This window comes from Meles meles, chromosome 3, assembly GCF_922984935.1.
Source record: "Meles meles chromosome 3, mMelMel3.1 paternal haplotype, whole genome shotgun sequence".
NCBI classification, from domain to species: Eukaryota; Metazoa; Chordata; class Mammalia; order Carnivora; family Mustelidae; genus Meles; species Meles meles.
In genome coordinates this window covers 77,674,226-77,689,611 of record NC_060068.1, presented here as the reverse complement: position 1 = coordinate 77,689,611, position 15,386 = coordinate 77,674,226, and the positions used below count along the sequence as shown (strand labels likewise).

The 15,386-nt window shown below is 46.9% G+C and overlaps 1 protein-coding gene across 1 annotated transcript in view; it reads right to left on the bottom strand.

Moving 5' to 3' along the window:
* The window catches only part of SERINC5 (serine incorporator 5), a 107,398-nt gene extending 93,423 nt beyond the window's left edge, over nucleotides 1-13,975 (bottom strand). The window contains exon 1 of the mRNA XM_046000003.1: nucleotides 13,798-13,975. Within this exon, the coding sequence (XP_045855959.1) occupies nucleotides 13,798-13,824 (27 nt within the window). The 5' untranslated portion in view covers nucleotides 13,825-13,975. The remainder of the gene's footprint in view (nucleotides 1-13,797) is intronic.
* Nucleotides 13,976-15,386: the final 1,411 nt, after the last annotated feature.

The window sequence follows — 15,386 nt, the reverse complement described above, 5'->3', positions numbered from 1 at the left end:
CACAGTGCTCACTAGGGTGGAGTTGATCACACTAGTTCCGCACACCAGGCACTCCACATGGACTGCCTCACTCAGCCTCCACTCATTCCTACCTTCTCTTCCGGGTCTTCCAGTACTGCAGAATCCGGAAAGTAAAACCACATTTCTCAGACTTCTTTGCTGTTTGAGGCCTGAAAGTTGGTAATACTCACAACTAGAGGGAAAACGAAACGGGGGCCTCTCTCCTGCCATGGTATCTGTAGTCAACCAAGGTCCCGGGACAGGAGAGGCAGTTGCCTCGGCTAGACTCAGAGGTCCTCTGTTGAGCCACCAGCTTCGTGTGCTTCAAGAAGCAGTCACAGTGGTGACAGCAGCTTCAGCTTCCAGACTTCTGGAACACAGCTATCGTAGTATGTTCTCAAATCCAACAGCTTAAAAGCGGGTCCCGGATTCTGGCTCCTCTATTTCTTTTATTTCTTAAACAACTAATTCCCCATATTAAATCCCCTTCTGCTTAAAATGATCTTAGGTTCTTGCATTGTAAATGACACCCTTGCATCACCACTTCACAGAGAACAAAGAGTCAAGGATGTCTAGTTAGGATCCTTTTCAGCAATTACATAAGGGAAGCAAGACACAAATTTCCTCCATTTGATGAACAAAGAAACCAAGGCTCAGAAAGCTTAAGAACTGGTAACAGTACTGAGCCCCCAACACCAGGGAGGTTTCTAAGGTAGACTTAGAAGGGACATTTAAAAAAAGACATCTAAGCTTTTGGGATGCCTGCATGGCTCAGTCAGTTAAGCATCTGCCTTTATTCAGCTTGGGTCATGATCATGATCCCAGGGTCCTGGGATTGAGTCCCCCATGGGCCTCCTGCTCAGTGGGGAGGCTGCTTCTCCCTCTGACTGCTGCTCCCTCTGCTTATACTCTCTCTCTCTCTCTGACAAATAAACAAAATCTTAGGGGGGAAAAAAAAGACATCTAAGCTTCAGATGGGGAATTTAAAAAGGGGTGCCTTTTAAAGTCTCATCCAGAAGTTTCTCTGATTCCATGATCTGCCTCAAAAATCACCCCAACCACAAAACCTGATCTTTCCAGAACTAGACTTGAGGATTTTCCAAAGAATAAAATCTCAATGGATCAAACAAATTTAAACAAGAAAAACAAAGGCGAAAGGGGGTAAAGGAAGAAGAAGAGAAAAATCAAGGGGATGGAGGCTACCTTCAGACTAAATGCTGGCAGCTTCCAGAACTTAGAGTAAATGAACTTCAGCATCCTGCAGCCTGGGGAAAGGAACTGTCCAAGTTTCTTCACTATGCATACCAAGGGGCAGCCCCAGATCTGTTCAGGTTGTAACCCGCTCCTCCTTCACGAGAGCAATCTGTTCAGTTCTCCCTCTAAAATCTACCACAGGCCCACAAAGGAGTCACGGACACCAGGCCAAGAAACCAAACTAGGGCTTGATACCTGACTTAACTGAAGTCCTCCCCACCCTCCACCTCCTTCTGAGAAATATAGTCTTAACAAGTCAGTCAAGAATTTTGCAGTCAACACCAATGAGATCATCTGTCACATGGGCCCTTCTCCACTTCCACAAAGGAATATGAGGAAATCTGCTTGTTACGACCCCTTTCTTGGGATGCCTCGGTGGCTCAGTCAATTAAGAGTCTGTCTTTGGCTCAGGTGATGATCCCAGGATCCTGGGATCGTGTCCTGCATTGGGCTTACTGCTTGGTGGGGAGCCTGCTTCACCCTCTGCCTGCCGCTCCCCCTGCTTGTGCTCTCTCTGACAAATAAATAAAATCTTTAAAAAAAAACAAAACACCTCCCCTTCCCCGCCTCCCCCCCCCCCCCCCCCGCCCCTGCTCTTCCCACTAAGGAAATCGACCTTGCTTAAAACAATCCCTTTTTTTTTTTTTTTTGCTAATAACGTCCTTGCCCTACTCTCCTTCCTATAAAAACCTCCCATTTCCTTAAACTTCTTGAAGCTCCTCTCTATCTGCTAGATAGGATGCTGCCCAATTGATTAATTGGGTTTTTTACCCCCCTAATTTTTTTTTTTTAAGTAATCTCTACACCCAATGTGGGGTCTGAACCCACAACCCTGAGATCAAGTGTCATATGCTCCACTGACTGACCCCACCAGGCGCCCCCAATTCATGAATTGTTTAATAAGGCCAATAAGATCTTCAATTTTATTCAGCTGAATTTTGTTTTTTTAATACCCCAAAACATTCCACTAAAACCCCGTGTCTCCCACATCTAGCTTCTAACCTCCCCTCTACTGCCACAGGTCTTAAAAATGCATTACCAACCCTTCCCAGCTTTAGTTCCTTAGCTCCCGTAGTCTCTAACCCACAGTGCCGTAGCAGCTCCTCCTTGGAAACCAGGGCTGCCAAAATGCCTAGGCATCTAGGACTCTCCCTTACAAACTTCTAGGGTGTACGGTGTCATCTGACAAAGCCCAAACATCTCCCACCCCAAACCCCCATGCTCTTTCCTCTCCAGGCAGGCTGTACCCTCCATCGCTTTATTCTCTTTCTATGTTTGCTACAGGAATGTCTTCCTTTTAAAGTTTTGGGTTTGGTTTTTTTGTTTTGTTTTGCCTTCAGATTTTATTTTTATGCAATCTCTACACCCAGTGTGGGGATAGAATTTACAACCTGGAGATCAAGTGTCACTGGTTCCACTGACTGACGCAACCAGGCACCCCGAAAGCCTGCCTTTTAAATGGAGATGTCTCCACTGTTGGGTCTTCCCCTTATCAATCTACATTAGGCTTTTTGAGGTCATAAGATTCCTTTGAGAAGCTAAAAAATGGTAAGAACCCTCCCAGATGAAACACTGTATAACCACAGGGCTGCACAGAAACCACCTGCACAACTCCCCACCTGCTCCCCTGGGGCTAGTTCATTTACTAAGGAAGTGTCACCCCCAGTGAACCCACTGCTTCCTCCCCTTTCACAGGCATAACTTAGAAGCTGAGATACGCCAGCCTCGATTCAGGTCTCTGAGGAAGTTCTGCCCAGGAGAGATCTTATACGAAGAAAATCCAGCATCAGGGGCTCAGTGGGTTAAGCCTCTGCCTTCAGCTCCGGTCATGATCTCAGGGTCCTGGGATTGAGCCCCGAGTTGGGCTCTCTGCTCGGTGGGGAGCCTGCTTGCCTGCTTCCCCCTGCCTCTCTGCCTACTTGTGATCTCTCTCTCTGTCAAATAAATAAATAAAAAATCTTAAAAGAGAGAGAGAGAGAGAGAGAGAAAAGAAAAGAAAAAGAAAATTCAGCATCAATTCACTGGTTGCTCCCAAGCATAAAAGTAGGACTAGTTAACACCTTGAACTATATTTTTCCAGGTACCCAGTGATTATTTACTGATTGACATATTGCTTTAATTGTAGTAAGCTTTTTCTTTTTCTTTTTCCTTTTTTTCCCAAACAGTAAAGAAGACATCAGTATCCTTAGGAATGTTAAAAAGAAAACCACAGGCCCAAAATGGTGTCACTTAGGTGAAGTGAGCTGCAGTTTCACCCCCTGAAAATGTAACTTTTAACCAGTCAACGTGGAATTTCCTGGTCAGCACTATGAAGTTTACTGATGACTCCTTCCCCTTTTGCTGCCCTTAGGAAGGCAACCTAAAGGGATTCTTAGGAAGGCAACCTAAAACAATGGATTCTGTACTGATAATTTCCTTTTTCCCTCTCCCTCCTACTTTTGAAAACCCTTCCCTGTTGGGGAACCTGGGAAGTGTAGTCGGTTAGATATCCAACTCTGGTTTCTGCTCAGATCCTGGTCTCAAGGACGTGGGATTGAGTCCCAAGTGGGCTCAGCGCCGGGCGTGGAGACTGCCTGAGACTCAGACGCTCTCTCCCTCTGCCCCTCCCCCTTACGCTTTTGCTCTCTCTCACTACCCCTCTAAAATAAATGAATAAATCTTAAAATAAAAAAAAAAAAAAGGAAAAGAAAACCCTTCCTTTTCTGTGGACCTTTGAAGCTCCCTTCTACTTTCTAGTTGGAACGCTGCCCAATTCATGAATCGATTAGTAAAGCCAATTAGGTCTTTAAAATTTACTTGGTTGAATCTTTTGTTATTTAACAGGAATAATGCTACCAAAGCGAAGAAAATTCATACTGATAAAGAATCCCATTACAGAGACATTTTCATTACTACGGTTACAAAATACGGCCATTGTTTCTGAGAATACCACTGGAGGAGTTTAGTGAGCATGGAGTCAGCAACAAAAGACTCAATTCTTCCTTGTTTTGGTGAACCACACACACACTAAGGATCAGAGCATTAGGAGACTGAGCCCTCTGTGAAATTACTGAGATATAATGCAAGAACAAAAAGCTGGAAAATCAATCCTATGAAGACCTCATGGGATTTGTTTCAAAGTGTGGTTGGCCCGTTTATAAAGACAATACTTAAACAGAAGTCTAATTTTCCAGCTCTCCTACTTATCGCTGCATAAATAAGATTTAAGGGGTTGAGTGTGCATGTGTTTTTCCTATTTTTGTTTTGACTAGACAGTTTTCATGAGGGGGGGAAATGCTGTTTAATCACTGTATGCTGCAACCTTACTTCTAACCTGCAAGTTGTTTCAAAATTTAATCTGTGCTAAAAAATTCACTATAACTTTTTCCGTAACAGCTGCTTTCCTTAAACATCAGCTCAGCTTTAATCTCAGATGGCAAACTACAGAAGAAAAGCCAAAGTAAAATCCCGTTTCCTTTAAAATTCAAACAGATGTTTTATGTAATCAAATCAATCCACTATTTGAATTTCCTAACACACACGCTACACTGACTCCCACACTGTGTTCAAAAATCTTGCAAAGGTTCACTTTAGACTACTTAGAAAACCTGATCATTAAATATAATCACAGATCAGTGACTTGATCAATATTGCTCCCAGGATCCTGTCTCAACCCTAAATTCAACTGACAATGACAAAATGTAACGAAACTTTACTAACGGTGCTGCTTGACGTGAGGCCCAGAACACAGGATCTCTACAGTGTTAAAAAGAAAACACACCCAAAATAGTGTCACTTAGGTTAAGACCCCAAATCAGTAAATGAAGACCTAATACCCAACCAAACTGCAGTTTCCACCCTCCAAAGATGTACCTTTAACCAGCTCACAAGGGAATATCCTAGTGAGCACTGGGAAATTTATAGATACATCCATTCCCCTCCCCTTAAGAGGGTGACCTGCCTAAAACAATGAAGTCTTTGCTTATAATTTCCTTTCTCCTACCCTTCACCCTTTAAAAACTATTCCTTTCCACCCTCTATCTTTATTTTTAATTTTTTACATTTTAAAAAAGATTTTATCTATTTATTTAACAGAGAGAGAGCATGCACACAAGCAGGGGCGGGGTGGGGGGTGGCAGAGGGAGAGGCAGGCTTCCGGAGGAGCAGGGGGCTGACCCAGGACTCATCCCAGCCGGGATCATGACCTGAGCCCAAGGCAGATGCTTAACTAACTGAGCCACCCAGATGCCCGTCCCTCTCCACCTTTAAAAACGATTCTGCTTGCTAGATGGGATGCTGCTGGATTCATGAATCATTTAATAAAATCAATTAGATCTTTAGAATTTACTCAGTTGAATTTTTTTCTTGAACCATAGTTATGTTATAGTTAAAATTACAGGTACTGAAAACAATTCAAGAGATAAAATGGAAGTGTGTCAGTGGCTAGTTCTGCATACCATCTTACATGAAGACTTGCTTTTATGATTTTAATTTTACTTTACGCTTTTATTTTATTTTACTTTACTTTACTATTTTATTTTATTTTATTTTTTTGGTAGGCTCCACACCCAATGCGGATGAGCCGAGATCAAGAGTTGGACGCTTAACTGACAGAACCCCCACCGCCCCACCCCCCGCCACCTCGAAGACTTCCTTTTTGAGGTCAGATTATCATAGATGAACTGAAATGTACGTAGACAACCCTGTCCTCACTGTTCTACCCTTGCAGTTCACACTGAAACACTGGGGACACTGAAAGGTAAGCTTCCAAGTCTCATACTTGACTCCCTTCCAGATCTTGAATAGCTGTGGGAAGCCTACAGGTGATATTTACACAAAAAACCAGGCAGAATCGAGCAATGGGGAAGAGATGATCTTATTAGCAGACACAGTCTGAGGCTGCCTTCCACTTCCCACAGGTCGGCCCTATTCAGCCCTCCCAGCCAAGGCATCCCATGCAGCCCAAAGCTATTTGTCAGCTCGCCCAGGTCAGCTATAAAGCAGCCCAAGAAAACAAATCTGAGTGAACCCTCACGCTAACTCTCCAACCAACATGGCTACTTTCACTCTATTTACTGCATAAGATATGTGACAGACTTATCTCCCCAACAACCTAAACCTGCTTAACTACACAACATCTCCAAACACTCTTTCTGTATTAGCTCACCAGTGAGGTATATAAGCCTACAGGTCAACATCAGCCAATCACGACCCTTTGTCAGTGTGGGAGAGTGACTATGTGGGCACTTGAGTGCATTCTGCCTGCATTTTACAAAAAGGAACAGAAAAATAAAAGTGCTGATACTAGTGATTAGAAGACAGGACTCAAACTTCATGTAACCGAAACAGTGGTGAGCACCTTCATACAACAGGAAAATAATGACTCAGACACCATCTAGATAGGTAGTATCTATATAAATAAAGGTAAGGGAAAAGATCAAAGTTAAAGAAAATGTTAGAAATGACTGAAATATATTGTCGATGATGGCATCGAAAGGGGGTGTGATTCAGATTTTCTTTATTATTTTTGGTCTTTTAGAAATAGAAAAACACCCAAACCTATTAACACCTATGCTTATTAACTAACTTTCACTCATTCACCTTTATTTAACACCTCTGGAGAATTCATCACGTTTGAAGGCACAAGAATACCTACACCTGAATGTCAGCCCAGACAATATTAATGGCTACAAAGGAGTGGCTTCTGTTAAAAACTTCCCTGACCAAGGGGCACCTGGCTGACTCAGTCGGTAGAACCTGCAATTTTTTTTTTAATTATTATTATTATTTTTTTAATATTTTATGTATTTGACAGACAGAGATCACAAGCAGGCAGAGAGGCAGGCGGAGAGAGAGGGGGAAGCAGGCTCCCCGCTGAGCAGAGAGACCTATGTGGGGCTCGATCCCAGGACCCTGAGATCATGACCTGAGCTGAAGGCAGATGCTTAACCCACTGAGCCACCCAGGTGCCCCTAGAACCTGCAATTCTTGATCTTGGGGTTATGAGTTTGAGCCCCACGTTGGGAGTAGAGATTAGTTAAACAAACAAACAAACAAAAACTTCCTTGATCACCCAGTAATTCTACAAAAAGAACAGGGCAAATACAGCAGCTACAGCATAATCCTAATTTTGCAAAGTAAAATCATGTATACTAAATATGGGTGGCTGGACTTTAAAATACCAAAATATGGTTCTCTGGGTAGTAAGTGTGATGTTTTTTCCCCTGTGTTTCACAAATACCCCCCACCCTTTGCAAAGTTCAAAAACATACCAGTCATGGATAGAAATGAACTTTCATGCCTGGATCCCTTCCAAGGGTGGAAGCATCACATGATATAATGAGGATCTAACTTTCCAATCACTATAAACAAAGAGCTGTAGGGAGAAAAAGTTTTGTAACCAAAAGCATTCAACAGGGGGTTCAGTGAGGTCATAGTATGAGCTCTGTCTAGGGAGAGAGAGGAAGCCCATACATGCAGTAACCAGGAAAGAATTCCTGTTCATCAGATGACCACGTAGTGGGTGGTGTGGGCATGTTCAGAGAGAACTCTCAAAGCAAGGGGAAGATTATTACTAAGGAAATGTTTCTTGAGCTTATTTACTTTTTGTACAAGTTTTCATAGACTCTGTGTGTGTGTTTTAAGCTCCAGTCTGGGGGTGACGAGATGCCCTGATGAGGAACACCCATGCCAGCTAACACTTCCTCAAAGGCCACACTCTCAAGTCTCCTGCATGGGCTTTGATGACCTGCACCTCTGATGAACCCAGGTTTTGTTAACCAGCATAGTCATGGTGAGAAATGGTGAAAACTCCCTCAAAATCTCAACACAAACCAACTCTGCACAAACCCCTGTACAACAGACAATGACCGAATTGTAAAAGGGCTTCCGGCAGTCTAAGGCTGCATCCCTGGGATGACCCAACTGCCTTTGGCCTTTCTGTTCTGAGTCAGGAGAAGCTCAGGGCTCTCAAAAGAAATGAACTGTCCTACCCAACACCTAAGATAGGCCCTGGCCTCCCTTTCTTAGAGCATTGACCAAAGAGGGCTTACAACTCTGAATCCTTGTCCCTTTGAGATGTGTATGTATTTCCTACGACTCTGGAGTGTCTTTCTCAAGGACCCCAGCCTCAGTGGAAGGACAATCTTAACTTGCCAACTAGCAGACACAACTGGCCTAATCGCAAATACACTCACCAACTCCTCTAACGTTTCACTTCCCTAACTCTACTGGGCCCCACTCACTCCTCCCTACTCCCTCATTCCCCCTTGAAAACTCTGGACAAATGGCAACAGAGCTCAGCTCTTTTCCCTACTGTCAGTGGCTATGGAATAAAAGGTTTCCACTGCTTTAACATCTAGCTTTATGTGTCTTTGACCATGGATGGTTCCTGGTGGCATTCGTGATTTCATTAACCAATATAACAGACATTAGAAATGGGCTTTTATTTTCATTGAGAATCTCAATGATTCATACAATCTGGCTGGAAATACCTTGGCCAGGGCATTCCTGCCCTTACACGAACTGGCTCGACCACCATTGGAGAGTGAATGTGCACCCCAGGAATGGCACCATGGCTGGGATCCATCCATGCGGTCATGCTGGCTTGGCGGCCTAGGGCTGCCTAGACTACAGTTGTGCCTGGTGAAGCAGGGAATGTGCAAGTTCCATGTCAATGCCCCCAAGAAGGGCCAAGAACTTGGACCAGATGAAGCCTCAGATCAGGCTACGTGATCGTTCTGTACCTGCCTGCCAATACATGTCCACATGTGCGGCAGAATTTTGTCTGGAAGAAACTAAACCTTGCCCACCCACAGTCACTAGCAACTACCAATATCTATCAAAACAGTCCAGTAGCTGGGTATTCAAAACCGCCTGAGGCCCATGATAACCCAAGATAAGGACCAACTGTTACCGATTATTTATTCATTATCAGAATATTAAAGAACCGCAATCTTGTAGTTAAAAGCCCCAACTTAAGTGGGCCAATGTTCAAGGCCTGGCTCCACCACCATGTAATATCAGTCAAGTTCATTTATTTCTCTGTTCTGCTGTTGCCTCCCCTGCAAAAGGAGGCCAGTTAATCGCCTCTTAAGGCTGTTGTGAAAAACAAATGCTATAACATAGGTGGAAACAGCGAGCACATTGCGGGCATGAAACAAACTTCAGCTATTGTTACTGCTATCATTCACGCTTACACTTGCCTGGAGAAAACCCTGTCGAGCTTTATTCTCAAACTGCCCTGAGAGCACTGTCTGGGTTTTTCAACAACTCATTTCATCTCTGACAGAGTGCATACTGTCATTTTTTATAGCTAGCTTTCCCCACATTTCCACCCGCGACTAGCCCTTAAGTTCCAGGAGAGCAAGGAAGCTTTCTTCATCATCCAGTCTTCAGGGACCTGCCACAGTGCTGGGTACCCACAAAGTGGTGAGTGGCCACTCTCTCCTGGGATCTCTCCTTCCATTAGCATCCATTAGCAACAGCATAAGCAAAATCTCAGTGCATATTAGAGTCAGCACAAACATAAGATGACCTGGACAATGCCTAGGCACAGGTGGGTATTGGCCCATAACAAATGAAGAGTTTTGGGGTTCCTTACTCTGTGCTAAGCCATGTTTTAGAGACCGTATGTCTAGATCACATACTATCCTCACAATAACCCCAAGAGGTACTATCCCACCCATTCTACACTTGAGCAAAACTGAGGTTAACAGAACAAAGGTAAAATGCACCCATTCACAAGAGCCCTGGTTGTCCAGATTTCCCAATTCAAACCCAGACCTGAGTCTGTAGCTCTCTTATGGCTTACACATTTTTCCTAATGGTCCTCAGTTAAAGTCCCCCAAATTTCTATCACCAACCTCAAGCTTCTCCTAACTTGTTTTTTAAGATTTTATTTTTAAGTAATCTCTACACCCAATATGGGGTTGGAACTCAACCCCAAGGCCAAGAGTCACATGCTCTACCGATTGAGCCTGCCAGGCACCCCCCAAACTTTTCCCAATTTAAACATTCAACTGGGGGCACCTGAATGGCTCAGTCAGTTGAGAGTCTGCCTTTGGCTCTGGTCTTGATCCTAGGGTCCTGGAATCAAGCCCCACATCGGGCTCCCTGTTCAGCAAGGGGAGTCTGCTTCTCCCTCTCCCTCTGCCCCTACTCCTGTTCTCTCTCTCGCTCACTCTTTATATCAAATAAATAAAATCTTTAAAACAAATAAATAAAATAATCATCCAAGGGGTAACTTGCCACTTCCATTTAATTTATAATAGGCTTCTCAAATGTAACAAAGTCAAAAGAAAACAATTGGGTTTTGCTTCCCAAATGTCCTCCTCCCTTCAAGCCTATCTCACCTAGTAAACGGCACCGTCATCAATCCACTTGCTGGGGACAAATCCAGAATCGCTCTCATTCCCACACCCACTTCTTATCCAGACGGAAGTCTAATTCTACCTCTAAAATTAGCCCAGAAGCCAACAACAGGACACTGTAAACACTACAGCGTATGTGAAGGTAAAACACGCTCTCCTCAGACTAAGAGCAGCAGCAGATCATCAAGATTTAAGCTCCATCAGGAGGCATTTCTGCTCAGTGCTGCAGCCTGCTTGCACACGGAGGAGGCAGTTAAATCATATTCACTGAATGAACAGCTCTGACTGCTCTCCCTGCCTCCACTCTAGCCCCTGATACGGTTAAGTCTTCACAGCACCCAGAGTGATCGAAGCATAAATCAAACTACAGCTCTTACTGGAACAGGAACAAAACCCCAACTCCAACCGTGGCTAACAGTCTCTGGCCACGTCTGTCCCCACCTGCCTCTTTACCCCATCTGCTTCACTGATGACACCCCAGCCACACTGGACTCCCTTCTGTTCCTCGAAAACCCTGAAAGTCTCCTTACCCAGACCTTGACATGGATGTCTCTCCTTACCGATCAGTCTCGAATCCGGGAGCATTTTCTCAGACAGTCTTCCCCAGCAAGCTACCCAAAGCCCCTTGGCCACCACGTCTGGTTATGGTACCAGTACTGACCGTTTCACGGTTTACGTGCTTATGGGATGTCCCCACCCACAACGGGACAGCCCATGGAGGGCAGAGATGATGTCTGCCTGGCTCACTGTCCTATCTCTAGCTCCTGGCACATAGTAGGTGCTGTGACATTATGATACAACCAGAAACAGAGATTTAGTCTTCCTCCCTGGTGTGGGAGGCTCAGGAGATTTGTGACTGGCATCTGAAATGTGGGGTGAGAGGCAGTCTTATCTGACTAAGCCTGTGGGATACTAAATCCAGGTAGTGTCATAATTGAATTGAATTGTTGTGAGTCCAGTTGGTGTGCGGGGAGTTGGGAAACTGGGTGGTGTGGCTGGCTTGGTCAGTTAAGCGTCTGCCTTCAGCTCAGGTCATGATCCCAGAGTCTCACATGGGGTTCCTTGCTCAGTGGTGAGCCTGCTTCTCCCTCTGCCTGCCTCTCCTCCTGCTTGTGTGCTCTCGCTCACTCTCTCCCTCTCTCTCTCTGAGAAATAAATACATAAAATTTTTAAAAAAGGGAAGAAATGCTGTGAGTAAAAACAGTTCATAGGCGCTCAAATTAAACAAAAGATCGGTAGAACAGAAAAATTGACTTAGCTTCTGATGGTGCTGTGAGGTTTTCTAACATACACTTGTTAACAGCCCCATCCGTATGAAATCACAGTGGCATCAACCCCTCACTGCCTTGAGACCCACCACATTTTTGCCTCAAGCAGCCCAGAGAAAGCAGAAGTTAACTTCCCTGTGATGAATGGCCAGGATTTGGTTCTTTCCAAAGTCCTGAGACGGGGATTTTAGAAACAAGTCATTAAATCCTGCCAAAATATCAACCATACCAATAATTCTTTTACAAGACCACTTGAGTCCCAGTAATCATTTTCAAAGCCCTAAGTTAGCCGCTTGGAGTCACAGAAGGCCTCAAGGGGCTTTCAAGGGACTAGGGGAGGACAGATGCCCCTAAATGTCTGCAATTACTAAATAACGGGAAGTGTGGCATCAAATTGGAAGGCATCTCAAACAACAACAATGAAAGATTTACAACTCTTTCTTGAGCTTGGGAACATTCAGAAAATAGCCTTTCCCATCCACCTTGGTCTCAAAAGTCCTGGCAAGGTGGTGCACCATCTCTCTCTTCTTGGTGTAAGCACCATCTCTCTCTTCTTGCCTGACTTAACGCAAGTCACTACACCTCAAGGTAAAAACCTCAATTGTCAGGGGAGCCTGGCTGGCTCAATGGGTGGACCACAGGACTCTTGGTCTCAGGGTTGCGAGTATGAACCCCAGGTTGGGTAGGGAGATTACTTAAAAATACAAATCAAAAAAAATCCCACAAAAACCTCAATTTCCTCATGTCTAAAAAGGCCAATGTGAATGCATGCCAAGTACAGTATTAGACCTCAAAAACCGGATAACCACATAGGCACTGGAAGGGTGACGGATTATCTGCCAGTATAACTGGCCAGTTACAGAAACTCTCAGTTTAACCCCTGCATCACTTACACCGGCTGGCCTTGATTGCCCTAAGGCTGAATGTATTAGAAAGCAACAACATCCCAGCACGTGAATGCCCCGGGAGATATTCATTTGGGAAAACAAACAAACAAACACCCATTAAAATTTGTACAGAAATGCTGTCCAGAATAGAAAAGACAGGAGAAGGGAGCTCTACATCTGTGAGGCTTTACCCAGTTGGTTGTTTCTTACTCTGCAGGAAGGCATGAAATTAGCATTTAAGAGTTAAAACCTAGTAATTCTGCCCAGATGCGATACTCACCAGTAGGAGTCGCCTATCCCAAGTGGACATATATGTTGTAAGATACTGTATATATGAGTGTAACTGGCAAGTTCGGTTAAAAGGAGGGACGGGAAGGTTCGCGCTCTGCCCAGGCAGCCAGCTTGCGTCCAGCCAGGGTTGCGTCGGCAAACTCAGGAAGCAGGGCTGAGTCTTCCCTGCGACCGGCCCTGAGCACCATAGTTTGGAAACAAGGTTTCGAGACGTTGTCGAAGGCACAGAGCCAATACTCTACGCTTGCAAGATGCCAAGTGCAAGCTGCCTGGGCCAGATGACCCGAGTTTTGCTCGCGGCAAGAGAAAGGAGACGTTGCCCAAACGCACGTCTTTTTCTGGACTCGTCGGGTAGTGCAGAGCCGATGGGCTACGGAGCTCAGCCCACACACTCGTGCCCTGCCGGAGGTGGAGGCAAAACTCTCCGGGGACCGTCGGGTTCCTTCACCGAGCCCTGCCTGCCCCGCCCTAAGTCCCTAAGACCTCACGGGAAGACCTCGGGGTCTCCTCTCGGGCTTCCCCGTGTCCCTTCCAGCCCGCCCACGGCACAGGGTTTCCCCGACGGCTGGGCGCCGCGCTCGCGCCCGAGGCACTCACCGGGACTGCGCAGTGTCAGCCCGTACGACCCACCTGCCCCAGCTCACTCACAGCTGCGGATCTGCGGCGCGCACGCAGGGAAGTCGGCGGTGCCTGGGTTCCCCGTCCCGCAGCCCGACCCTTCGCCCCTCCCGCGCTCCCCCCGCTCACCTGGCCCGCACAGCACTGCGCTGACATCGCGGCGGCCGACGACCACGGGCTTACTCGCCCGCTGCCCGCTCGGCTCCGGCCCTGCTGGCTACCTCCAGCCGCGATCGCCCCTTTCTGGAGCAGCTCACTCCTGCGCGCAGACCAGCCCCAGTCGAAAGCCAGGCACCGCCGCCAGGGTGAAAACAACCGCCGCCAAACCCCGCCTCGCCGCCCAGGCCCCGCCCGCCTCCTCAAGCCGCGGCCGCCCTCAGCCCCGCCCCGCTCCCGCCCCTTCCCTGGCGCTACGCCGCGGAGCAGGCTCGCCCGGGGCTCGCACTTCCGCTGGCGTCAGGCGGCCGGGCCGCTGCGCTCACTTCCCGGTGCGGCGGTGCGGGGCTGCGAAGTCCGCCCACCGTCGGGCGGGCCCGGCGTCCCGGTGCTTAGCCGGCGTCGGTCCCCGCGGAGGAGGTCCGGCGGCCCTCTGACCCGCCGCTCTGATGAGAGAGCTGGTGGCCAACTCCAGGGAAGCTTAGATCCTTAACTGACTGCTGAGTGACGGGCACCGAACCGACGCCGTGGGGACCAGCGAGTGCTGGTCGGCTCTCTGCCTCGCGACCAGAGATCTCGCCTGGATCCCTGTTTCCGAAGTCCCTTTATCTCCCTCCTCTGCCAGGGAAACTAAACGACTTTAGGGAAAGTCCCCTCTTCTCCAGTTTCCTTGCATCCATGGGCACTTGGCTGTTTGGCCCTGTCTTTGCCAGGGCACTTTGGGGGGATTCAGTGAGAGCCCTTTCCGCGCTTGGCTGGGCATTGATCTGTATTCCAGCTTCCATCCCCGCCCAGGGACTCAGTTTGCATCCCTGCTGCCTTTCTCCCCGACCTCACTTGAAAAAGGGTTCCCAATAATTGCTCGTTACATACAGAAAATAGCGCCCCTAGGTCTCCCTACCCAAATCTGCTCTCCTCACAGCCACTTCAAGAAGAGGAGTTTGTTAGTACGAACTTTGCGTCAAGCCCTTTTACTTAAAACATGACAGTACCCATTTAGAAATGAGGCACTGAAGCCCAGATACCTTAAACAACTTGCCCTAAGCGTCACAGCAAAGCTGAAGAAGCAAAATTCGGATGGGAGTTCACTTGCCTGATCCTCTCGCACTCCATGCTGTGGAGGCGGAGAAAAATTAAGGCCATCCCACCTCAGGTTTATCCTTAGCATAAGTATAGCCATCTTAGCTTCGGCCGTCTCAGGCCCCTGTGACCAAGGGCTGAACTTTCCCCTACTTTACTTTAGTTCCAGGGACCCCCCCCCCCCCGCTTTAGTTCTAGGGACCCTCATCCTGCTTTAGTTCCAAGAAAGTACCCCACCCGGCAACACCTCTGCAACAGCTAATCAGCTTACTGCAGAAAAGTCTGAAACTTCTCTTCCCCCCTACCCAAGCCTCTTGTAATGACCCATTAAAACCCCTGCCTTAACTATCCTTGGGGTCCAAGTCCCTACTCCGCTGCATCGAGTATACTTGGGCCCAAGCTTAAGCATGTCACCTCAGGGTCGAGGTCTCTACTCCGCTCTGTTGGGTATACTTGGGCCCAAGCTTAAGCTTGTGAAATAA